Genomic DNA, 25,838 nt, shown 5'->3' with positions numbered 1-25,838 from the left:
GCGGCGCGCGGGGCGGGCTGCAGCGGGCGGGCGCCGCCGAGGGGGACCGGCCGCCGTGGCGAGAGCGCGCCAGCCCCGCCGTGATGCCCGCGCGCCCCGGACGCCTCCTCCCGCCGCTGCCCCGGCCGCTGGCCCTGGCCGCGCTGCCGCTGCTCCTACTGCTGGGCGATGGCGGCGGCGGGCGCGGAGGCGCCTGGGCTCAGGAGCCGGGGGCGGCGGCGGCGGACGGGCTCCCCGCGGCGGACGGCGGGGACGGACAGGACCCGCACGCCAAGCACCTGTACACGGCCGACATGTTCACGCACGGGATCCAGAGCGCCGCGCACTTCGTCATGTTCTTCGCGCCCTGGTAACTGGCCGCGCCGCTCTCCTCGGGGCCCCGCACCCTGCGCGCCGGGGGTGGCCGGGGCGGACCGAGCCGGGGGGCAGGGGGTGCCGGGAGCCGCGGCCAGCCTGAAGGGCGCGGGGTGGGCTCGGGCCGGGGGCGTGGGCGCTCGCGGCTGACGTGGCGCAGGGCGGCCGGGGCGGTGCAGGAGGGGGCGGGCCCCGAGGGGACAGCCGGGAAAGGCCGTCCCGCCCCCGCTCCGGGTTCCCCCGCCCCCGACTCCCCGGACCGGGGGAGGGGCGTGTGGTGGCGTCGCCCTGTGGGGCCACCCCGCCGGTCCCCAGCCCCCAGCCCCTTCCCAAAGTTGTTGCGCCGGCCGGAGGCGGCGGCCTGCAGGTGCGGCCGCGCCCCGTGCGCCACGTGCGGCGGCCACCGGGTTCCGGCCAGGGACGCGCGGAGGTCGGATTCCGTGCACTCGCTGCAGGGCAGATCCCTTGCACGAGGGATTAGTTGAGAAATAGAACTCGCAAAGGTGGGATTTCCTACTTCGTGTGTTCACGAGGTAGGAAGGGGTGGCCCAGGCAGGGGGGGTGGTTCCTGTGCTACCCCGGGAAGCCGAGAGTAGTGCAAATGCCCGGGACCCCGAGGCAGCTCCGTGTGGCCGGGTGTGCTCTCGGGCCGCTCCGCTCTAGGCTGCCCTCTGGCACCTCCACCCCTCTGCTCTCTTGGGGCCTGGTCTTCTGGAAAGTGTAAGCTGAGCAGAGGGTTCCTCCTGCCTTGGTTCTCCGGTGGAGGCGTCAGTGTGGGCCTCTGTGCCAACACCAGAGGCCCCTTCCCTGGGATTTGTCTTACGGGAAGGACTTCCTGACGTTCACACAAGCATAGGTAGTGCTTTCCTTCCAGGGCCTACATGCCCCCAAGGGCAGTTCTCGTGGGGCAGAGCCGAAAGCCAGTTCTAGGGCACAAGGCAGTGTTCAGGCTTATTGCAGCATTTGGCATTCTTCCCCAGAGCCGGAGAGAGGCTCAGGGAGATGTGGGAAAGGGATGTAGGAAGCAAGAGAAAGATGCCCAAGCAAAATGGCTTGTTCAGAAAATGTGCAGGCTGAAGTTGGAGGAAACTTTTTTTTCTCTTTTTTTCATAGTGAGACTGTTACTGTATTTCAATTTGTTTGGAGTTGTCTTTGGGTGGGCAGGTCTGGGTCAGAGCTGTCATGTATTAACAATGTATCAGTGGGGTTCATTGTGTTTCAGCTTCCCAGAAACCAGCCGGACTTGAAGGATTAGGGCTACAGTGGTCTGGAAAATACTTTGTAGCACAAAAAAATCCTTCCATCTTAATAGTTATTCTGTGAAGGGATATTCTCAGAGTAACTGTTTCAATTAAATACACCAGTTAACTGGAGTGCCTTTCAGTGGAATAAGTCCATGGATTTTTTTTCTTTATTTTTTAAAGAAAAACTGACCTGTAGATGTTTAAAGTCCATGCAGTGCCAATAAAGTTTTAATTTTGGAGTCTCAGTACCTTCTAGTCCTAGACCGAGTGGGGGACAAGACTGGCAAATCCTGGGACTCGGTATTAAGGAACTTCCTTTTTAGATGGATGCTCACAGAAAAGTTACTTTTAAAGTTTTTGTTTGCTTCTTATTCGTCTGTTACAAAATATTTAAACATGGCATTAAAAGTTAGAAGCTAAGAACAGATTGGAGCACAGATAGAATATGCTGTGGCCTACCCCTTGGTCCTCATCTCTTTGCAGTTTCCGTCTCTGGAATATCGGAAGCCCACATGTGACTTAGGGGGCAGGGGTGGCATGTAACGAATACCTGCCCTATATATTTTGCTCTGAACTTGGTAGATGTAACGTTGTCCTACTGCTGTGGATTTTGGGCTAACATCAGGCCACAGCTTCTGTCTGTCCAGTTGCAGGTCATGCTGAATCTGGTGACAATGAGGTCAAGGCTGGGGACACTTCCTTGGGAGGACCAGGTGGCTTTGCTCTATTACATGGCCACAAAATGAATTCAGCTACTGTCTCAGAGGTGCCACAAGGGTCCCAAACCAGAGCGCTGACTACATGGCACCTGTGGGTGGATCCATCACTAAGAAATTGCCAAACTGAGTCCCTTTCAAACATGTGCTAGGTACTGGGAATACAGCTGTAAAAAGAACAATGCCGGTCTTCATGGCACTTGCACTATTTAAATTATATAACTTAATATATAACAATATAATTTACATGTAACATTGCTTTTCCCTCACTCTTATCTTCCAGAAAAGAGGGAATCATCCTGTATTTGAGTTACTTATAAAGTGGGGATTCTCCTGGCTGGCCAGCAAAGTGCTGCACAGGGAAGCCACAGTAGCAGGAAGCAAACCTGTTCAGTGCTGATAGTGGACGTCCACTGTCAGAAAAGAAAAGAGGCAAAGAAAAGAAAAAAGAAAAAAGAGGCAAAGAAACTTAACAGTGATTTTCTTGAGAAATTAGTCTGAGGACAGATTGACAATTTTAAGTGTTGGGTGGTGTTTTTGTTTGTTTTGTTTTTTTAAGGATTTTATTTATTTGACACAGAGAACACAAGTAGGCAGAGAGGCAGGCGGGGGCGGGGGGGGGGGGGGGAAGCAGGCTCCCCGCTGAGCAGAGAGCCTGATATAGGGCTTGATCCCAGGACCCTGAGACCATGACCTGAGCTGAAGGCAGAGACTTAACCCACTGACCCACCCGGGCGCCCCTGGGTGTTTTTATAAGCAAGCACTTTAAAGATTACTTTAAAAAGCAATGTGGCAACTTTGTTACTTTGTAGACATCATGAATATACACCAGGTGAATGAAAACAAACAACAACAATAGCAAAAAAAGAAAACAAACGCAATGTGCCATATAATTCTTGACCGTACTTGAAGCTCGAGACGAGGTTTCCAGCACCGGCTCACACAGCCTCCAAATAGTGCATTGCAGATAGCTGATAATTAAAGAAGGTCATCAGTTATATGATTTAAAAAGTGAATTTAGTGATGGGAGAGATGCTGATGCTGTCAAGGAATGGGAAGAGTAGCAAAAAGCAAGAATCCCAAGTTAATATTTTAAATGGTAGGTGATTTAAAAATGTACCAGTAACTCCAGAGTCAATATCCTAAGTATACATTTGGTGACATCAGACTTAGAAGTTTGGGTAGCCATAGACCTTTCTAAATAATGCTTCTTAGAGAGAAAATGGAGAATTGAATGAACTTTTAGGTCACCTTCCATTGCAGATACTTACTTAGTATAGAGAGTCCTGACTAAAAGGGAGCCATCATGGTGAGCAGTTGCTGCAGAAGAGGGGGGAGCCAGGGAGTTTTCTAGAAGAAGCAGAGCAGGGCACCAGACAGCCTGGGGAGTCAGAACTGACTTCTTGGAAGAAGTGACACCCAAACTAAACCAAGAGAGCAAACAGGAATTCGGCAAGTGGGTCTAGGGAGCGAGTGTCAGAGAGAGCAGGTACCGATCTCCAGGGGTAAGCCATGCTGTGGCCCTTCTAGAAAGCCACACGTGGTATCATTTGGCTCCCGGCAGACTGCCAGGGCAGGTGGGTGCAGGTGTACAGAGCACAAATGGGAGGGCAGCGGGGGCTAGAGCAAGGCGGGTGGTGGGCCCAGGACCTTGCTGAGCTTCGGTTTCCTGCTGAGAACCATGCAGGGGCTCCCTGGGGGATCTGAGGCAGGGGAGTGCATTGTGTCCTGAAGGTGAGCCGTCCTTCCCTGCGGCAGAGGAAAGAAAGGTCCAGGTGGGGCCGGCGCCTCTGAGCCGGGACTCAGCGTGCTCGCTCCCCTTGTTCCAGGTGTGGACACTGCCAGCGCCTGCAGCCCACTTGGAATGACCTGGGAGACAAGTACAACAGCATGGAGGACGCCAAGGTCTACGTGGCCAAAGTGGACTGCACCGCCGACTCAGATGTGTGCTCCGCGCAGGGCGTGCGAGGATACCCCACGTAAGTGGGCGGGGCCCCGTCCCCTGCATCGCCTGCCTATCCACAGCCGTCTGCCAGCCGCACTCGGCCAAAGAAAGTTCAGGCTAAACTTTTGGTCCTCTGTTTTGTAGTTCCAAGGAGTGAGGAGATGATAAATTTAAGCGCCCGGTCCCTGTCGTTAGGGCAAGAGCGTCTTTCGCACTGTGTCTTGCCTCTGTCAGATGCCTCCTTCTGCTTTGCTTGGAAAAAGCCTTTCATTAATCAGTGTTGGGTTTTCCTATTTTTTTTTTTTAAAGATTTTATTTATTTATTTGACAGAGAGAGATCACAAGTAGACAGAGAAGCAGGCAGAGAGAGAGAGGGAAGCAGACTCCCTGCTGAGCAGAGAGCCCGATGTGGGGCTCGATCCCAGGACCCTGAGATCATGACCTGAGCCGAAGGCAGCGGCTTAACCCACTGAGCCACCCAGGCGCCCCGGGTTTTCCTATTTTTAAGGAATGTGTTTGTGTGACAAAAATGGCAGCCTCCTTGGTGTCCTGTCAGGTGTGACATTCACCCCTCAACGTGATGAGCGTACCGTGTCATCAGTTTTAAGTTTTTGGTCACTCTGTTATCCTTAAGCATCCTTCCTGGAGTAATTTCCCATGTGACGAGCACAGGAGCCGTTTCTGTTGGAAAGAAAGTTGACAAAGTGGGATCCAGAAGTTCTGACAAGCGATGCTTCTTACTCCCTTGACAGTTAAATTCTTTAGTTTTAAGAGATAGAAATTGAAACTGGCTTGAGAAGCAAAAGAGGGCATTAATTAGAAGACCATGGAAGAAGGTCTGAGACTCAGCTCCCTGGGTTTGGGGGCCTTTCTTTCCCATACCTCCCTTAAGGTGACGTAACTCTCCAGCTCTGTACCTGTCTGCTGTCATGGAGGGCTTGGGCTCACCACTGAATGGCCCCGCTTGGATGGAGTGTTCATTCCAGAAGCACTTCTTGTGCCCAGAGAGGAGGGCAGCAGCCCCTCTCTGGCCACAAGGTGAGTGTTAAAGAGAAGAGCCCTTCCCCTGAACAGGGAAGATGATGTTCCCAAAAAGATTGGGGGGCAGGGGGTTGGCCACTGCAACTCCCAAACTTTTTGTTCAAATTGATGAATGGAGTAAATTCTTATAAAACCTGGGCCTGTCTTCAAACCCGAGAGGCAGCACGGAAAAGGGGAAGGAGCTCTGCACTGGAACCTAGAAGCCGTGTCTGAAACCCAGCTCTACCGGTGGCTTATCGTGCAGCCCTGGCCATGTGGTTTAACCTGATTGTAAAGGAGGATGTTGATGCATGATTTCATGGTACATGAAATAGCACATTTGCAAACACTGATCTGAGCATACCCAATAAATGTTAAGGCCTTCCCTAACATTTGGAAATTTGGCTTTTTCGTAAAGGACACTGGAGTTCTTGGTCTTTGGTGACTGCTGCTAAGCTGGGTTTCATCATTCAGATCAGATCATATCACTAGAGAGAAACTTTCCTACCAAGTGTACCAACCCTGGAGGTATGATTGTTCTGTGCTTCATAGCCTCGCCTCTAAAGGAGACTCAGCTCAGACAAAGAAGCCATCAGTGAGTAGTGGGACCAGGTGAGGAGATAGAGATTTGCCTGCTGAGAGCCTGTTGCTTTCAAAGTGCAGGGGCAACCGAGATGGTCAGCTGTCGTGTCCACTCTTAAGTAGCCGGCCGTGGTGGCCATGTGGCGTATGCCACCAGCCACACCACTGGGAAGCAAGACAGGACTTGGGATAGGCTGAGAAGGCCAAGTGGTAACGGGCATCAGAAGGCGCGGCAGAAGGCTCCACCTGGACCCGGTCATAGGAGCTGTCTGGCTGCAACATCAGTTACCCCACAGATGTTTTCCACAGGTGTTAAAGATTTTATTTATTTATTAGAGAGAGCGCGAGCATTCAGGGGGAGGAGCAGAGGAGAGGGACAAGCAGACAGACTCTGTGCTGAGCACAGAGCCTGCTGCGGGGCTCGATCTCATGACCTTGAGATCATGACCGGAGCCAAAATCAACGGTGGGGCGCTCCATTGACTGAGCCACCCAGGTGCCCTGTTATTCACAGATTTTAAAAGAGCCACACTGAGTCATGTGTCCTGATTTAGAAGATACGGTCTCTCTAGGAACACCGTGCACTGGTTTTGTGTCCTTCTACAGAACTGCAGTGTGCTCACACGACACTGAACATTGTTGGGGAAGGAACTCTATGACCCTCACAGCCCTGCACAAGTGCCCGAGAACAGGTTTTTCTCCTAGAATGCAGGAGGCAGGGCATGCTGCAGTGGAACGCGTCCGTTGGGGGTGTTCGTGTACTGACCTGTGGGAGCTTCTGCTTCCCGTGGCATGGGGCCCGTCTCGGGGAGGTGCATCAGATGATGAACACGGAGATGACGAATTCGGATGCAAGCACGCCCTGTGGAGTCACCGGCTCCTTTAACTGAAACACAGGATTGCACAGGGAGGAAATTCGGGTTCTCACGCTCCTGGGGAGGTTCAGTGTGCTTTGAGGTCACCATTGTTGAGCTGGTAAAGGAGTCTGCATCTTCTGGGGAAACCGAGCCAGGCAGGGCCAGAGGAGGTTTGCTGCCCGTGCCGAACCGAGCGCACACACCAGGTGGCTGAAGAGAACAGAAACTTCTTGTCTCACAGCTCGGGAGGCCAGCAGCCCAGCGTCGCGGCATCCGCAGAGCCGTAACCCCTCCGAAACCCAGAGGGGAATCCTTTCTTGCCTTTCCCTAGTGTCTGGTGGGGGCTGCACCCCGTCCTCTGTCCTCACGGGGCCGTCTTTCTCAGCGCGTGTCTCTCTACGTGGCCAAATTTTCCCCTTTTTCTAGGGACCCCTGACGAGGGCCTGCCCTGATAGCCTCATTGCCACCTGCTTGCTTCTCTGAAGATCCTGTTTCCAAAGAAGGCTGCACTGGAGGGGCAGGAGGCTGGGACTTCAACAGATCTGCTTCGGGGGACACAAATCATCCAGGAACACTACCTCCTCTGTGGTGCTAGGACCTTGATCACAGGTGTCCAGAGTGACCCACACATGGAGGTTTTCTCTCCCGTAGTCTCCTTGAAAGACAAACAGATCACCAGGGAAAGCAGACTCCCATGTGGAAGTTTGGGGCTGTCCGTAGGGCGTGGACCCTGTGGCCGTCTCCCCATCACCTCCTTCAGCCCATCCACAGTGAGGATTGGGGCCAGACACCCTGGTCAGGCGGGAAGGTCTGCGAAGGGAACCCTAATTCTATCCCTAGGCTCTGTGAACTGAAGGAGGCTTGGGCAGGCTGGAAAGATTTCTAGTCCAACCAGAAGAGATTTTAAAACATTGTTTATTTGTGTGTTGCTCACCTGACACACCTGACCTGTGACCAAATCAGAAAAAGTCACAGGTTAGGTTTCCAGCATTTAAATGTTCACAGAGAAATGGGGAATGAGGTTTGTTGTGTGTTTCTTTTTTTAAAAGATTTTTATCTATTTATTTGACAGAGATCACAAGTAGGCAGAGAGGCAGGCAGAGAGAGAGGAAGGGAAGCAGGCTCCCTGCTAAGCAGAGAGCCTGATACAGGGCTCGATCCCAGGACCCTGGGATTATGACCTGAGCCTAAGGAAGAGGCTTTAACCCACTGAGCCACCCAGGTGCCCCGGGGAGTAAGTTTGATAGTGCTGGTCCTTCCGAGTGTTTTGAGGGTTCTGCTCCTTTTCCACTCTGAGGAGCCCTGGTGGGGGAGGTGCCCACTGGAAGAGAGACAGTGGTTGGGGGTGGGGGGTTGTGTGCATGAAGCATCTCCTAGCTCTCTGTGAGAATAAGCTTTCCAGAGCTTCCCGAGGCCCCAGGGGCGGGTGCGGGCTTTCGTAATCATGAGATCATGCTTCCCAGTCACTCGGAGTGTTAAAGTCCGTGAAGTTTAGGGTGTTCTCGTTGGACTGGCTAGAGTTTGGCTTTTTGTTAGGCTTGTAAAGGTAAAAGCCACTGAGGAAGCAGGGCCTCTCTTCTTCACTGGAGGTCCAATAGGCATCTCCTATGTCTGTCACAGGATCTGGTTTTGGTGGGGGCGGGGAGTGAGGCCTGGGAGCCTGTGATGCTTTATTCCAGCCCCTGCACTGATTTTCATGCACAGCACAAACCTTCGTTTTTTTGTTTTGTTTTGTTTTGTTTTAAAGATTTATTTATTTATTTGCCAAAGAGAGAGAGGGAGATCACAAGTAGATAGGGAGACAGGCAGAGAGAGGGGGGAAGCAGGCTCCCTGCTGAGCAGAGAGCCCGATGCGGGACTCAATCCCAGGATCCTGAGATCATGACCTGAGCTGAAGGCAGAGGCTTAACCCACTGAGCCACCCAGGCGCCCCACGAACCTTCATTTTTAAGGCCTTTTGAGAACAAAGCGCACGGCTCCGATCTCTGCATGTCTTGACTTCTGACAGCGGCTGCCACAGCCCAAGCTGCCGACGTGCACCACGTGCCATAGGCAGGGAGGGGTGATGTCGACGCATAGCCGGCCAGAGAATGCTAGTTTGTGTGTCATTTCCTCTGTCAGCCGCACTATGTTCCCGCCATCCTTGACACCTTCTGTCAGGTCTGATCCTGAGCGTGTTTCTCCGTTACCAGGGGGAGGGCACAGGATCCAGAAGTGCAGTGTCGGCCCCAGGCAGAGTGTTCTGCTCGCGCACTGAAGGAAGCGCTCCGTATCCTATGTGCAGATACCGTCCGAGGCTAATACATGAGGAAAAGAAGATTCCTTCTCTGCGGGGAATGCATAGACCACACTAACCAATGTCAAGGCTATTCTCAAAGCTGGAAATGTAAATTCTCGCAGAACCTGGATATTCTTGTTTTATATGACAAGATATACCTTGTCATAAGATAGGATGGCCTGGGAATACATTTATTGTACAACAGTGCTATTTCTAGTACAGTTTTGCTTTTTTAACAAATGCAGAATGTAATAACTTCTAAACCCTAGGAAGGATGGCAAACAACCAGCAGGGAGAAGCTCGCAAGGCCTGTTCCCCGAATGCACTTGGGGTTTCGTTCACGGCCTCATAGACTTGATGCGTTCTGCTCACTCTTATTTTTCTTGAGTAAGGGAAGAAACTTTAAAAGTGTGGGAGTAAGTGGATATGTGTTCTCCTTTTTCTTCCAGTTCCGGCACAGGGTGGCAGGTCTGCGCCTGGCGGCGGTGCTGACTGCATCCCCACGGGACGGTGCCGTCTACGCAGACCCCTCTGACAGGTTGAAAAATCTCCTCTGTCTTGTCCTTTTTCGCCCTTTTAGCTTGAAGTTTTTCAAGCCTGGCCAAGAAGCTGTGAAGTATCAGGGGCCTCGAGACTTCCAGGCACTGGAGAACTGGATGCTGCAGAGGCTGAATGAAGCGCCCGCGGTGAGTTCACGGGAGCCTCCCCCCACCCACCCTCTCCCTTCCCTCATTTCTCCACACTCCAGGGTGACAGAGAGGCCAGTTCAGGTGAAAAATTAAGGCTCCCATTTCAAAGCAACTTTATATTCGTTTACAACTAATTGACATTTGTAAGTAAAATGAACTTTTTTTCCCTTCCAGTTTTTGTTTACTGTGGTAAAATACACATGATACAAAACTGATGATCTTAGCCATTTTTTAAATGTACAGATTCAGGGTATGAACTCGGGTGCATTCACCCTGTTGAGCAGCCGTTCCCAGGCCTCTTCTCACCATGTAGAACTCAAACCCTGTCCCCTCTGAACACCAGTACCCCCTCACCGTCCCCCCAGCCCCTCACAACCACACCGTCTACTTTTGGTCTCTGTTTCTACTGCTTTGCATACCTCAGTGGAAAAAGATGACCTGTTACAAAGGTTTTTATTATGGAAATATTCAAAGATGCATAAATGTAGAAAGAAGAGTATGCGTGATGTATGAATGAGGAGGAGGAGGGTAATGAAGATGGTCCCATGTGCCGCTCCCCTGACTTAAGGGGGTTCTCTCCCTCCTGCCAACCTTGTGCGGTCTTACTGGCCCTCCTGGCCCTCATGTGGTGGCAGAGTCAGCCCTCGGAGACTGTCATTTGTGACTGTCCCAGTGCATGTCTCACAGATACGCACTTACTACTTGTTAACTGACAGTTAACTACTTGTTAACTAACATCAGTCTCTGTGCCACTCCCACATGTATACAGTTGGCACTAGTTCTTGAGCGTCACAGGTTGACTTGGGGTCAAGGCCAGGCCTAAGCCCGAACTCCAGTCCAGGCCAACCTTAGCCCTCTCTTGCTGCCGCGAGCTGTACCACAGGGTGCCCCCTCCTTTTCCCCTGGACTCTCAGTCCCCGAGGTGCTCACTGGCTTTGCTGAGCATGTCATCGAATAAATACCCTTCATGCTCTCAGAGTCTTCATGGCCCTCCCTGCACGGGGGGTAATGATACCAGGAAATGGTGGAGACTTTGATTTCTGAGGTACTGTTTAAAGACATGGCTGTGTGTAGAAGGTCACTAAGAAAATTGTATAATCTTCTCCCTCAGATTAATGTCGGAAGTCTTAGTTTTGTCACACATCGTTTTGGTCGTAAACCAGTAAGTGTCCCTCCGTGTGTGGTGCCTTCTACTTAATGCAGAGTGCTCAGGCCCACGGAGGCTAGGTTGGGATGGACGGTTTGTGGCCGTGTGTTGATTAGGGTCTGGGAGGATGACCAGTGTCCCATGCTGGGTGATTCAGATGAAACGGTGAGAGCATCTGACGTCTCTCCGTGTTATCTCAGTGGAACAGTTAAGTCAGGCCGCTCTGTCGGGTGAGGTAGGCACTCCTGCCTTGAAGGGGCTCCGTGCCCATGTGCGGTTCCAGCAGGTTCTGGGGGCCTCTGCTGCTACTGGAGTCACTTCCCGGGTGACCGTGTGGTCCCTTGCCCCCCTCCCCCACATTCTGTGTAGATGTCATGCTTCATCAGAAAACCACCTGCTACTTGGGTGTCGTTTTCCCTCTAACTGCATGGCACTGTGTGAGTGTGAAGCAGAGACTTATCTAATTTTAGGTAACAGGGAAAACCACAGACCTCTCAGAGAGTCGATTTGCATCTTTGTCACGGCCAGAGAGTTACATGAGCAGGTGGAACTTTCATATAGATTTAAACTACACATTGTTTCCTCTGTGAAATTGTTCTCTGATTGGAGGATGCCAATTTTAAAGAGAGGTTAATAGTCTCAAAAGAACCTTTCAAGATACATTTATATTTTTTGTCAATATTTATTTCCACCAAAAAGTCAGCCTTCTGTGATGACTTTATTCAGGAAACAAGTAGCCAGTATCAGGATGGCAGAAGGCGTTCATCTGGAGCCCTAAGCTCCCTTTTTGGGTGGTGGCAGCCCCATGGCAGGCTAGGAAGGGCTGAGGGTAAGGGTTGTGTCCCCTCCAGGCGGAAGGGACGTGGCTGCGTGGGATCCCCGTGTCAGCAGTAGAGATCTCCCACAATTGCTGGAAACAGTGGCAATGTGCCTGATTGGAGGAAAGTTCAAACACTCAAACCTGATACTGCAAACCGAAAATTCTTTCCAAAGAACTTGCTTTTTATTGTATGTGGAAACTTATTAAAAAGTTTTTCATCTCTATCTGTATCTAAGTAACTTGATGATGTTGTATATGGAAATAGGATAAATTTAGATTACCTCCCTAGTGTTGTGGCAATATTAAAGAAGCTCAAAAGAAGACCCACTACTCCCAACTTGGAGATTGCCCTGTTTGTTTCTGTATTTTTTTTTCTTAAACGGTTAGTCATATAAACATGGTTCATTTCACAAACAATATTTTTATATGGTTACATCTTTATATTGATAGTATTTTATATTGTCATGTGGATTTGCCACAATTCCACTCTTCTCTGTCAATGGATAGTTAGGTTATTTATAATTTTTTAATCAGAGATACAGAAGGAACATGTTAATCTTTGTAAAAGACATTTTTTTCCTACTTTTGGGTGATGTTTTTAGAATCTATTACTGGATATGAAATTGCAATGCAAAGGGGGGAAAAAAAAAGGCAGACTTCTTTTATGGCTGTTGATGAATATTGCCTGGTCACTTTCTTAAGAATCTGTAAGCTGATATTGTGAGCAGCAGGGTGAGAGTGTGTCCGTGTCTGCGCCTGTGTGCTCGTGTCTGTGACATACCACGTTCTTGCCACAGCAGTGGGGCTGCCCCCATACGAGCCACGGGGCCCAGGAAGTGACAGTGCCCCCTCAGTGCTGTACATGAGCACTTTAACAATGAAAAATACGGAAAGCCCTTTGAATATCTTACAAAAGGTGACATGGAGTGTCTTACCTTCTGGGAACTCACTGACTCTAGTCACCATTCTGTTGGGCATCTTTTTGTGGAAGTACCTAGCACTTTGCATGTCTGTACAGGCCCACAGCTGCATGAACATCTTCCTGGTGCTTTCTGATTACAACTCTGCACAGCTTTGAGCTGTCAGCACTTTTAAACTTTTAATGACTTAATTGGGATATTCTTTGTCTTTTTTTTTTTCAAAGATTTTATTTGAGAGAGAGAGCGCACATGTGCCCACCCGAGTGGGGAGGAGAGAGAGAAGCAGGGCTTGATCCCAGGGCCCCGGGATCCTGACCTGAGCTAAAGGCAGTGCTTAACTGACTGAGCCACCCAGGCGCCCCAGTGTTCTTTTTCAGAGAAACATGAGCTGCCAGATAAAAAATTGAGTAACCTACATCCATGTGTCTGTAGCAAAATGGTGATTGTGTGATCTTTTTGTCACCCTTGAGTCGCTTTGGCTGGAGGCCACAGCTGTAGAGCTGCGTGGTCAGGAGTCATGTGGTACTGTGGTAACCGTCCAGCTGCACACGACGCTGCCTGCTCAGATGCTGGCAGAAGCGTCCTTTGAAAAGCCGCTTCTCACTCCCGTGTTGCGGGTTTCTGTCCCGGACTCCGTGGTGTGAAGTAAAGAGTGCAGCTCTATGCTTCTCTGGCACTGCCTGCCAGGCGCCTGCCTTGTCCTCCCTTCTGCCCCGTTTGTCCCTTTACCAGCCCTTCACGGTCTCATCACCCACCGCCTGTGTGCACTGAGGCGTGCCGGGCCCTCCCGTCCGCTGACGCTTCTCCTTCGCTCCGTGCGTTCAGCCGCTTCTGTATCTGCGGGCGCTGCAGCCCGCCAGGGACTTCATCCTGCGTTCCCCGTGGAATCTGAGGTCACACTGAACAACAGGGCAGTGTGCCTGTGTGGGCTGGGCCTGCCCTTCTGGTTTGCCTGCTCTGTTCGGTTGGGCTTGGGGGCAGCAGAGGGCAGGTTGGGGTGGGGATGGCAGTCACTGGCTGCCTTGAGTGCCGGTCCCAGGGTGAGGCTGCTGAGGGGCTTCCTGCCGAAGGGTCCAGAGCCCTGAGAGTCCATTCCTCCCTTAAGTTCCCTCAACACAGCAGCATCCCACAAAGGTTTGATGTAGTCAGATGAGGGAGGAGAGGTAGAAGGTTCTAGACGGACACAGGTCACCTCCTCAGTGGGTTTCACTCTGCCTTTGCCTACAAACCCAATGACTGTTGTTTTGTTTCTCTCTGTTAGACACCAGAGCCAGAAGCAGAACCGCCCAGAGCCCCTGAGCGCAAGCAGGGACTTTATGAGCTATCAGCGAGCAACTTTGAGCTGCACGTGGCGCAAGGTATGTTGGGTGACTCTCACGGCTGTTCCTGGCGGGGTACACACCTCTCAGAATGACTGACCGTTCACCACTGCTCGATTTGCTGGGCTTTTCCTTGATGGCACTCGCGGGCCCGCGGATGACATCTGTGGCACTGAGCCATGGTTTCTGTCTTCGAGACCTGTGAACATCCTTGTGCAGTGCTTTTCCTCTTGGAAAGGATTTCTCCTTTCGTCTGTGTCCTTCAAGAAATGCCAGTTTTAGGGTTAGCCGAAGCCTTGAGTCGTGGAAGGCTCACAGATGAGCAGGCACACTGAATTTGTCCACCAGCTGGACAGTGCGTCCTTGGATAGGAGAGAGTTTGTTTCTATTAACGTGAATCATACACTTACTGCCCTGGGGCAGAAACAAAAGCTTCTCCTACGTGTTTATCTTAGAATTTAGCGGGACCATTATAACTTGTGAATCCGTTGACAGCTAAAATATTTTACTGTATCACATTTCTTTCTTTTGAAAACGGTCCCCTAAATATCAAAACGGTCTACATACGATCTCTAACATAAGCGGCAAGTGGGTCCTTTGGTCACACATTTCTGGACAGTTGGCTCAGCACTGACTGACTTGAAAGCAGATTCGGCTTCCTTCCTGGTCTCTCTTCTCAAATGCTGCCACGGAGGGAAATCCTCCCGGAAGACTGGGTTGGAAGCATCGCGAAAAGGATTTAAACTTGTGCCTGGCCTTGTGACTTCATACCGCTGCGAGTCGAGACCTACCACACTCAGGGTCCGCAGGAGTGTCTGTGATGCTGTCAGCGTGTTCCTGCGTGTCGAAGGTTGTTATTCGGACCAGGGCGCTGACGGTGGAGTTTCGGGCTGTTTTCCCCAATAGGGGATTACCCCACAAGCCCAGATGGGTCCCTCCCTAAGCAAGTCACACCTGAAGGGTGGATTGTTGAAGCGCCACCTTGAGCTGCTCGCAGGAGACTCTCCTCAGAGAGCAACAGTTGCCTCCCGCCCTCACAGCTGCCCCGCTCCTCTAGTCGGTCCTTCCCAGACATCCCAACCACACCTCACAGCACAGGGTTAGTCAGGGCTGTGCCTGTCCAAAGAGACATGGCTTCAGCCTCGCAGATCAGTTGCTCATTTTTTGAATCAAGTTTTCACCATTTCCCTTAAACGAGTTCCCACTGTGGTGAGAAAACTGCCATGAGTGTGTGGCATGGCAGCGTCCTTCTGGGAGCATGGATCCCGTTTTGGTGCTAGCTGGTTTGTTTCCTCCCCAGGCACACCCTCATTTGGGTCTGGTCTCAGCCTGACATCTTTTAGGCCATCGACTGGTCAAGGTAGAACAGCCTAGAAAAAATCTTCAGTATCCAGATAATGATTTTGTGTGGGTTTGTGTTTTGTTCTTCTAGCCAAAGGAGTGTTACTCAGGTTTTAAAACCTTCTGTTTTATTGTCAAATAAAACACAGATACAGAAAACAAACACAGACCTTAGTGAATTGTGATGGAGTGGTCGCTCTGTAACCACGGTCCGGTTCAGGGACTAAAACTGCCAGCCTCTCCTCCCTGTGTCATTCACCGTCCCAATGTGCATTCCTAACACTGCAGTTTACATTGTTTTTTCTTTCACATACGTCTCTCTTGAGTCCCAGTCTACGTGTCCCCCCAACATCTCTTTTTCTTCTGTGCGTCCTGGTGGCTGAGCACGTGGGTCATCAGACCTGTAGAATTCCCAGTCTGGACTTGGCCAGTTGTGTCCCCGTGGTGTGTTTAAATACATTTCCCTCAGTCCGTTCATTTATTAGGGTTGCCAGATGCTGATGTTCTAATTAAAACCTCCTTCCTTCATTGTTTTAAGGACAGAGACTTGTTCTCACATATCAGCTGGTTTTCCAGTGGCGCAGTTTGCACAAGACAGATGGGATCATTGCCCGAGCCTTCCCCGTTATTGCCGGTTCTTCAAATACTGAGGTGGTTCCCTGTTGTCCTCCAGAGATGGCAGAGTAGATTTTGTTTTGAGGATCCCTGTGAACTCACAGATACAGACTTATTCGACTGAGTCACGTTTTGCCAGTTAAAGGGTATGCACTGACACTGGCAGGGGGACAAAGATCAGATGCTTCCATTCAGTCTCTAGTAAGGGATGATGTCAGTTACCTCCTTCTCCCTTCTCTGCCTTGGCTCTCCGTGAAGGCGACCACTTTATCAAGTTCTTCGCTCCGTGGTGTGGTCACTGCAAAGCTCTGGCTCCAACCTGGGAGCAGCTGGCCCTGGGCCTTGAACATTCTGAAACTGTCAAGATTGGCAAGGTAAGTGAAAGCCCTTATTAAACTGGAAATAGACCGCCTTTGGCTGGATTAATTAGCAGAGTAGCCCATTATTCATTCTGTGTGCAAAGTTGCAAACTTGATTTATTAATTCCATTTAGTGTGCCACTTGATAATTCATTTCACCTTCACAGATGGCAGCCTGGTTTCAAATGTGCTGGCTTTTCCACAGCCTAAAGATAAATTATGGCTCTGGCTCCTTTGTTTATTTAGAAGCAATGGCCAATTCTGAATTGGCAGCCCCAGAGCCGTTTCTGCAAAGATATGGGGCACAGCCTGTGAATGTTCACTGGCCGGACTTGGAGGCCATCCACATTTGACCTCACCCAAGAGCTGTCACCTGGAGGAGCCCCGGCTCCGTGCTCACAGAGGCCTGCAGAAGGCCCCCCTCCAGTGAGCCCCAGCTTTCCCTGCTGCCCGGGAGTCTTTCCAGCCTTCCCCACTTTGCAGAGAGAAGCCAGGAGTGCTGTCTAACAACTTCTGTATAAGTGGATTTTCTGGAAATATCCAGAGCAGCTCCTGGGCCATCAAACACTTTTAATCTCACCCAGCCTTTGGCACCCACCAGACATCCAGGCATGGGTTTCCTTTTACAAAAATCTCATTTTTTACTTTGCCAAAGGGCTGATTTGTATACAGAAGTAATGCTGCGTGTGCAGGAACTGCACTGAGTGAGATGCTCTGCCCAGGGCAGGGAGATGGTCAGGAGTGTGAGCTCAGGAACCGCATAGACCTGCCCAGCCAGCCTGCGGCTGCTTCTCCACACCCAGTCTCCCCCTTTGCAAAATCACGGGGAGACCTGACTGGTGGTGCGTGGTGTGGATGAAAGTCAGGTTCCTAGTAGGACGGTTGGCACGGATCAAATACCTGGTCAGTTCTAATAGTTGTTGTGAGTTCAGCGGATTTTCACTGTTTTCACTGTTGCCTGTTAAGTACTTCCAATTACGTGTTCTAGTTACGTGTGTGGTACTTTTTTATTTATTGAACATTTCATGGAAGTAATAATTTTCTTGTCCTCTATCTTCTCAATTCCTTGTATCCTTAAATTATTTTTTGAATTTTTATGGGAGATTATTTCCAGCTTATGTCAGTAATGGTTTCTCATAGAATCAGGCATGAGCGGACACAGTCTGCCCATCCAGGCTGTGGCCCTTCATCTCTGGATACGCCTGTGGCTAGGTTAGATGGGACCCTGGAATGCCCCCCACCCAGATTTGAGATTTCCCTTTAATACTTTAACTGCTGACTTCCAGTCTTACATGTGAACGTGGTATTTCTATCCTACTTCGTAGACATGGTGAAGAACAACTGAATGTCCCACATAGCTGATCTTAATGCCAGTAGGAGATAAAGAAGAAGTGACTTAGGATAAAGTGTTTCATGAAAGTGTTGAACAGGCAGAATCTTGATGAGATTTAAATGAAATAAATTTAAAAAGCTGCGATAGTTGGTAAATTGAGCTAACAGAATTAAGAACGTCTTATAATCCTAATTTGACATCTTTTCAGTTTTCTTTATACCAAATACTCCTATTTATAATTGACTCCTTGCTTCTACTTGATTCCAAAACTCTCTCCAAGTTTGGGCGTGAGAGGACACAGGCTAGCCTTGGCGTGGGCCTCGGTCACACATGACCAGGCTTCCCTTCCTGTGAGAGAGGGGAGGCTCCTCTCCTCCAGCTGCTAACCAGCTCCAGGTAGAATGTGACTTCCTAAACATCAGCATTTTTAGGTGAGCTGAGTACGTCATTTCTCTAAAGGACATTTCATCCCCTGCCCCCTTAGCTCAGTGTCATCTGGGCTGGCTTTTAGGGAGTCTCTCCCCAGACTGCACCTTGCTGAGGGAGGTGCCACAAGCCAGGTACGTGAGGTCTGGAGTGTCCGGTAACCCACGTGTCAGGAAGCTTCCTGAGGAAACAAATGGTGAATGTTGTCTTACTTTGTCTTTAGGTTGATTGTACACAGCACTATGAACTCTGTTCGGGAAACCAAGTTCGTGGCTATCCTACTCTTCTGTGGTTCCGAGACGGACAAAAGGTACGTCTTCAGGTTGTGGTGTGGAGAGCTGGCGTTTCTCTTAGTCCAAGTGGGCTGTGGCGAGGTGCCCATGTGGACTGCTGGGCACTGGTTTAAAGGCAGACATAATAATGGAAAAGTGTCTCTTACTTGATAAGATTTGGGTAGTTGACAAAACCCGTCAGTCATCCTGCTGTTTTGACACATTTCAGGTGCTCAAGTGAGCACTAGCATAATCCAGAATGACCTTTGAGTGCGGTTAACGCTGGCTGCCAGTAAGGGGCTCACTTGTGCCCCGGTCCAGCCCTGGCCAACGGTCTGCTGCTGGCCTGCTGGAGCGGGCTCCAACTTCGTGACCAGATCCCTGCGGAAGACAGGCACTGTAGCTGTCACCAAGGCAAAAACGTTTGCTTTGCCATCTGCACCCTCGTGTGTAAATCTGAGCGTGCAGACATGGCACGGTTCGCACCCCCACCGGGGAGACACCTGATGGAGGTCTCACATGGGCGCTCGGGCCGGGACGAGGTTTGAGTGAGAGCATTAAGTGTCTGATTGACCGCATTTTTGTGTGGCTCTTCCCTCGGACAGATTGACCAGTACAAAGGAAAGCGGGATTTGGAGTCCCTGCGGGAGTACGTGGATTCCCAGCTGCAGAGCACAGAGCCGGAGGCCCCAGAGAGTGTCCAGCCTTCAGAGGCCCCGGCCCCTGAGCCTGTGGCCCAGGTGGGTGCCTGTTGCGATCAGGAGGGCCAGCCGTGGGGCGCCTGGGTGGCTCAGTGGGTTGAGCCACTGCCTTCGGCTCAGGTCATGATCTCGGGGTCCTGGGATCGAGCCCAGAATCGGGCTTTCTGCTCGGCAGGGAGCCTGCTTCCCTCTCTCTCTCTCTCTCTCTGCCTGCCTCTCTGTCTACTTATGATCTCTCTCTGTCAAATAAACAAATAAAAAAAAAAAAAATCAAAAAAAAAAAAGAGGGCCAGCCGTGGCCCCTGGAGGGCACTATCCTCCCGTGCTTGGGCCGCATGACAACAGGGGGTCTGGCTGCAGCCGACTTTCACACGTGAAGTTTTCTTCAGCCAATTGCACATGCTTGTAAGGTCTAAACCAAGGAGCGTCTCTGAAATAGATGTGAGACCCATCCTAAGAGCATTTGGTGGCAGAAGCTCTGGGAAGCTCATCCCTTTGATTCGGTAACCACTGTACTTGAGGGCATTTGCTGGGAAAGTTGGCTGCCGTCAGGCAGCCCCCCACCCCCGCTTCTGTTTGTTTCCATCACCTACTGTGGTAATTGGACTTGAACCCTTGGGTGAGGCCCCGGGCGATCTGCCGCAGCGAGGATGGTGCCCCGGAACCGAGAGGCAACTTGGCCTAGTGCGTTTCCTTTGCTGAGGCAGGCAGTCTGTGTTCAGAGGGCGGAAGGTTCTAGGTTCACATGCGCATTTATTGAGCATGTTTCAGGCACTGTCCCTGGCCACCAGGAAACCAAAGCAAGTAAGACCACCTTCCTACTTGTGAAGGGGGCTGAGTCTGGTGGGGCAGACAGAGGAGAACGCACGCATTCGGGTCCCCAAGTGTGTGTGCTTGGCCGGTCACGGTGGGCTGAGAGAGCTGGGGGCAGACGGGTAGGAAGTGTGGCCAAGAGCTGAAAGGGGAATTGGTGTTTGCCGGAGCGTCAAGGCTTGTCCAGTAGAGGAGGGAGCGTGAGCAGAAGCACGTGGGTGTGACTCAGCCGGGCACGTTTGGGGCAGGGGGCCAGCAGTCGGGTGGAGGGAGGGGGCAGAGGAGGACGAGGGGTGCGGTGCGGGAGGCCAGAGCGGAGGTGTAGGATGCGGGTCTTGGAGGACGTGTCGGCCAGCCAAGGATTCTGACCTTCGCCCTGTACTTACTGGGAGCCAGTGGGGGCCTTTGACCAATTTGCATTTTAGATGCCTGCCTGGCAGAAAGAGATGGAAAACCAGTGTATTAGGCCAACAGGATGAGGAGACACCCCGAATGGAGGCTGTGGCCGGGGGTAGAGGGGCAGAGGCAGGAAGCTTAAGGAGCCCCACTCTCCTGCGCGCAGTCGGGAAGGTGGCCTCCGAGGGGACGACCAGGGCTCCGGCAGGCCTAGTGGGCGCTGGGACCAGGGGGAGAGAAGCGCCGGGGCCGGGAAGCAGGCGGGGAGTGCAGGTTCTGAGTTGTTGATTTTCAGGGCTGTGGTGGCAGTGGGTGGGGAGGGCCGCTGACCGGTTAACTGGGGCTCTGGAGCCGACACCCGCAGGTGTGTGTGTTTGCAGTCGGGTGGGGAGGCGGAGGCCAAGGCTGAAGCTGTGGGCGGAAGGGACGTTCTTTAGAGAAAGTCAGAATAATGTCTCTCCAGGAAAACTGTGCTTGGTGGCCTCGCTAAGAATCGTAAGGCCTGTTTATCGTTATTTCCAGAACAGAATATTCATGTTGCTCCTTCAGTTTCTATAACTACACAGCATAGCAGGCCAAGTTCTTAGCTGGGACACCAGGAGGGGATCGGCAAAGAAGGGGGCAGTGTGCCCTGGTACCACGGGGCCAGCGCAGTGAGTGTGACCCCTCAGCATGTACTTAACAGATCCTGACTTGCTGGGTCCATCGTTCCCCGAGCCTGGTGGGTTGGAATTGGAAAAAAACGAGTCATCTGCCCCGTCCTGGAGTGGGGACAGTAATGGGCCTCCTCGACCCCACAGCCCGTCCCTTAGTGGGATGCTTAGGTGGGGGACTACCTGGGTGTTCGTTCAAAGTGGAAGTTCTGGTTTAAGAAGCAAACAAATGATTTTGTGTATCTGCGACCACGTATGTTAGGGGAGCGTGTGTGTCATGGTGGCTCTGAAGGGCATCCCAGATTGAATATAATTCTGTCCTATGGGGGTTTGCGTCACACGCAGACCAGTTTCTGTTAGTTTCCTGGCACGAAGTAGGTCTTTCAGTGAGCGTGGCGTCGTGTTTCTGGACATAAAGACGGGTGGTGGTGTGCTGCCGCGGCCCTCGGTGGCTTTGCCTCCCCGTCGCTGCCACGCGTTCCTCGATGCTGGACTCGAGGGGAGCAGGCCTGGTACGTTTAGCCACGTGGTAAATCATCAGGTCTTGCTCTTTGGAGACAGTCGCAGATCCATTTTTGGAGAAACACGTGGATGTAATTCTGTGAAGAACCGTCAAGACCAGCTTGCCTTAGAGCACACGGCCCCGTGGCACCTTCCCCCGTCACCCTCCAGCCAGAGCGGAGATGAATGGTTTGCACATTCCCTTTGAACTCAAAGACAGAACGCAGCCTGTGATGGGTAGCACACACGTCCTCGCCTGTGGCTGGGCGGACGTCAGCTGTGAGGTCAGCACACAGAGAAGGTCACTTTTACAGATCGCCGTGCTGGGAGAGCAGGTGGCAGATAGCTGGGGAGATCACGTGTGCACCCACATCGGGGGGCTGCTCCGTGGGGGTGTCGGACTCCACCTGTCGGTGTGGGAGGCTCCGAGCCCGGGGCCACACAGCCCCCTGCTCCCAACCCTGGGGCCCCAGACAGCAGCAGCTGCACCTGAACCCGCTCAGGCTGGCCGAGGGCAGTGCTGGCCTGGGTCCTGCCACCTTCTCAAAGCATCTCCTGGGCTCAGGACCTGGGGAGCCTGTGATGATTCATGGGCCCTTCTTGTGTGGCTTGTGATATGTGAGTTGTGTATTTTTGTGTGACCTTGCATGACAGCATTTTAAAAAGATTACGGAATTGTATTTCTGCCACCCCAAAGCATGGCCCTGCCCTGCTCTAAGTGATGCGGGTTTGCCACGGCTTTTCCCTTCCTTGCAGGGCACCGTGTTGGCACTCACGGAAAAGAACTTCGAGGACACCATTGCAGAAGGAATAACCTTCGTTAAGTTTTATGCTCCGTGGTAAGTGGCTGTTTAATTAGAAACTGCTCCGCCCCAGTGCGCTCGAGTCCATCACCGTCTCCCCCTCATCGGCCCGCACTCTAGGCTCGGTGTTGGACAGATGCTACATTTACACGTGGGTTCTGTCGTAGAAATAAGAAAAGGGGGTCGTTTGCGCCTCTGTTCCGCTCGGTTGAGGTTTGGTTTGGTGGTATTCATAAACAGTTATTTATGGAGAATGAGTCAGTGTATTTTAAACTTCAGTGTGTTTTGGGGAAAACATGAAAATGGAGAGTTAGGATGGCCATATAAAACTTGAATTTTGTAGTATCTGTCATTTCCCAAGTAGATTGATTTTTTTTGGTTAACTAACCACGAACATCACGATGTAGCTTTGCTTCTTAGTCTCTTGGACCTTGTCGAGAAGCCCAGCAGAGATCTGGTGGGGCCATTCCATGCATTACCCAGTTACCAGAATCTTTGGGCCTCATGGTCCTCGGGGACCAGGGTACAGAGGGAGGACACCCAGTTTGTGACCAGGGCTACCTGAAGTGGGGACGATGGCAGGTGGCGAGATTTACACGGCTGTCACTCTGCATGCCCTTTCTTTCCTTTGAACCTCAGTTTTCTCAGCAGTAAAATGGGAAGAATGCCTTGTCTTCACAAACAGTCCACTTACAAGAGCAGAGTCTCAAGGAGAGTGTGAGGTTCTATTTCTAAACAGACACAAGTAAGCTCCTCTACAGCTGGTGCCACTCAGTGTTCAGGAGAAACCACAGTGGCAGAGACAAGTCCGTGAGCACATGACTCCCACGCTTTGTCAGTGTTTATCCTTAAAGAATAGAAACAGGTGGATGCCTGGGGGGCTCAGTCAATTAAATGGCTGCCTTCAGCTCAGGTCATGATCGCAGGGTCCTGGAATCGAGCCCTACATCGGGCTTCCTGCTCATGAGGAGCCTGCTTCTGCCTCTGCCTGCTGCTCTGCCTACACGTACTCTCTTATCTCGCTGCCAAATAAATAAATAAAATCTTTTAAAAAGGGGGGTGCAGTCAATTAAGCATCTGAATCTTGCTTTCAACTCAGGTCATGATCTCAGGATTGTGAGATCAAGTCCCATGCTGGGCTCTGTACACAGCAGGGATCTGCTTGGGATGCTCGCCCTCTCTCTCTGCCCCTCCCCCTGCTTGCTCTCTTTCTAAAATAAATCTTTTTTTTTTTTTTTTTTTTTTTAATTTATTTGACAGAGAGGTATCACAAGTAGGCAGAGAGGCAGGTGGAGAGAGAGGGGGAAGCAGGCTCCCCACTGAGCAGAGAGCCTGATGCGGGGCTCGATCCCAGGACCCTGGGATCATGACCTGAGCCGAAGACAGAGGCTTTAACCCACTGAGCCACCCAGGTGCCCCTCTAAAATAAATCTTTAAAGAAAAATAGATTTAAAAACATCATTGAGTAGTGTTCCTATTATTTTCTGTTTTTTAATAAAACCCTGAAGCTATATGGATCAAGTAACGGGTAGGAGGACGGGTGCTCAGGGAAGCTTATAGAAGTCTTAAAATTTCAAGACTATAGCGATCAATTCTAAAATGAAGCACTTTTTAAAAAAAATGCGTGGAGTCGGTTTTGCTTCCTGTCCATCACCTTGTGCTCATGTTGTGTCTGGTTCATTTGTAGGCCGCTTAGCTCTGGTCACCCCTTCCTGGACAGGGTCTCAGAATCTCAACTTGCTTCCAGACCTGTTTGCTTCCACTAGGTTATCCAGAAGTCTCCTTCGGACTGACTGTGAATTCCTTGTTTGGGACAGAGGAGGAGGAAGCATTAGTGCACCCAGTGGGAGAATTTGATGTTTTATAAATTTCTATGCCATTGGCGACTGTCTCACACAGAGACACAGGGCTGGGCTTGGCAGTGAACTGTAGGTGAGGGAGCGTGACCCAGGACTCCCACAAAGCCGTCGTCGTTCCCTTCCCAGGTGTGGTCATTGTAAGAATCTGGCCCCGACGTGGGAGGAGCTCTCCAGAAAGGAATTTCCTGGTCTGGCAGAGGTCAAGATCGCCGAGGTGGACTGCACTGCAGAGCGGAACATTTGCAGCAAGTACTCGGTGGGTACATGTGGCTGAAAGGCCTCCCCGGGGGCTGAGCGTGGGGAGCACACCCACATGGAGCTGTCCTCTGGGCCCCACCCAGCGACCGTCACTGCCCCCGTCTTCTCCACCAGTGTTCCTCGTGTCCTGTTGAAGCTCTTGCTTTGTTCTCATTTTGAAAAGCAAAAGTGATGCTCTGTTGAAGGAAAGGCTTTTGCCTCCCATTAGCGATCCACCGTTCACTGGGGATTTGAGGTGTTGCTGTCCGCATGGAAGTCCGGGCAGTAATGAGAGTCCGGGCTTGGGAACGGGGTGCCACCTCCATGGCCTCTCTGGCTGGCCCAGCAGTCAGCCGACCTTAGCCTTCGTCTCAAGCCTCTGAGTGGCTTATTTTTCAGACGTAAGCCTGTGTTCTAAAGTCCATGGTCGAATAAGAGAAACAGTTGAACTTCCTCCTGAAAGGGCCATCCCAGCAAGCGAGCCTGTGCTTGGGTCTTTCTGTTTAACTTCTGCCGCTTCCGGAGCTGATAGCACGATCTGAGCACCCAAAAGATTTGCAATTTACGTTTTCACTTTTGCATTATTTTCTGAAAGCCCTTTGAGGCTCTGGCGCTTCTTACCTTACTCGCTTGAGAATAGACTTGGGGCGCCTGGGTGCTCAACGGGTCGAATATCTGACTCTTGATGGCGGCTCAGGTCATGATCTCAGGATCGAGCCCCACCTTGGGCTCCACACTCAGCAGGGAGTCTGCTTGCAAGTGCATGTTCTCTTAATAAATAAAATATTTCGGGAAAAAAAAAAAGGCTAGATGTAGCATGGACATTTACTTCTCACTAGAAGCTGCCCTCTTTTTGGTTCCTTAACGTCTTAGAAAAGAAGTTCATTGTTGCTGTTGCACTGGAAAATGCGTATTCTCAAGGCTGTCACTACCAAGCAGTGCGGCCCATGGAGTGGCTGGATGTCACCAACATTCCTTGTCAGAAATGCAGTCTTAGGCCCCGGCTGGACCTGCTGCATCAGAACTTGCCTGTTCACTGGGGCCCCAGGTGATGGCCTGTGCAAGAAAGCTCCAGAAGCTCTCCTTTTGGGGGCAAGTCCTTCCTTTGACACTGATCTCGAATGTGCTTTTGGACGGGAAAGTGAGGAGCCCCAAGGCTTTGCTTCCTTGCACTTTTCAAATGGTCTGTACCTTTTAAAAATTTAACCATAGACTTTCCTGGTCACAACTTGAGGAGTTTCTCTGGTTTTACTTAAGCAGCAATTTGTGTGTGACCTGGACCACTGGTCTTCATACTTCTGTTTTTTTTGTTTTTTGAAGGTACGAGGCTATCCCACACTGTTGCTTTTCCGTGGAGGGCAGAAGGTCAGCGAGCACAACGGAGGCAGAGACCTTGACTCGCTGCAGCACTTTGTCCTCCGGCAGGCTAGGGACGAGCTGTAGCACCTGCTCGCCAGTTGCCCGGCCTCGCGTGCCCCGGTTGCTGGAGCTGAGTCACGCAGGTGTTGTGGACGCTCACGTGGTGGTTTTTCAGAGAGCTGAATGTACTAAACTTGCGGTATCTTCTTTGTGTGTGTGTTTTTTAAGCCAACACACTCTACAGATTCTCTAAGTTTCTCTAAGTAAACACATAAGTCAC

The 25,838-nt window shown here is 51.3% G+C and overlaps 1 protein-coding gene across 2 annotated transcripts; it reads left to right on the top strand.

Annotated features, from left to right (window-relative positions):
* The first annotated feature begins 46 nt into the window (after window positions 1-46).
* LOC111156644 (thioredoxin domain containing 5) lies at window positions 47-25,838 on the top strand. 2 transcript variants are annotated; one of them, XM_022517655.1, is made up of 11 exons: window positions 47-349; window positions 4,144-4,293; window positions 9,576-9,681; window positions 13,833-13,929; window positions 16,105-16,220; window positions 18,188-18,274; window positions 18,842-18,976; window positions 20,586-20,588; window positions 22,057-22,139; window positions 24,089-24,218; window positions 25,520-25,838. In XM_022517655.1, the coding sequence occupies exons 1-11, from the start codon at window positions 84-86 to the stop codon at window positions 25,640-25,642; spliced, it is 1,296 nt and encodes a 431-aa protein (XP_022373363.1). In that variant the 5' UTR covers window positions 47-83; the 3' UTR covers window positions 25,643-25,838. The 2 variants fall into 2 exon arrangements, with proteins under 2 accessions (XP_022373363.1, XP_022373362.1); XM_022517654.1 differs by lacking the exon at window positions 20,586-20,588.

The sequence above is a fragment of the Enhydra lutris genome, unplaced genomic scaffold (genome assembly GCF_002288905.1).
Source record: "Enhydra lutris kenyoni isolate GAN:26980312 unplaced genomic scaffold, ASM228890v2 scaffoldscaffold48, whole genome shotgun sequence".
Taxonomy (NCBI): domain Eukaryota; kingdom Metazoa; phylum Chordata; class Mammalia; order Carnivora; family Mustelidae; genus Enhydra; species Enhydra lutris.
The sequence above is the reverse complement of the archived record's forward strand: the minus strand, read 5'-3'. Positions and strand labels throughout refer to the sequence as shown.

What these genes read in the sequence shown, in the direction of transcription:
- LOC111156644 (XM_022517655.1), top strand. Translation starts at nt 84, where the DNA reads ATGCCCGCGCGCCCCGGACGCCTCCTCCCGCCGCTGCCCCGGCCGCTG. An exon ending in GGCTGAATGAAGCGCCCGCG is followed by an intron (nt 9,682 to 13,832) that starts GTGAGTTCACGG and finishes TCTCTCTGTTAG; the next exon opens with ACACCAGAGCCAGAAGCAGA. An exon ending in TGAGCTGCACGTGGCGCAAG is followed by an intron (nt 13,930 to 16,104) that starts GTATGTTGGGTG and finishes CTCTCCGTGAAG; the next exon opens with GCGACCACTTTATCAAGTTC.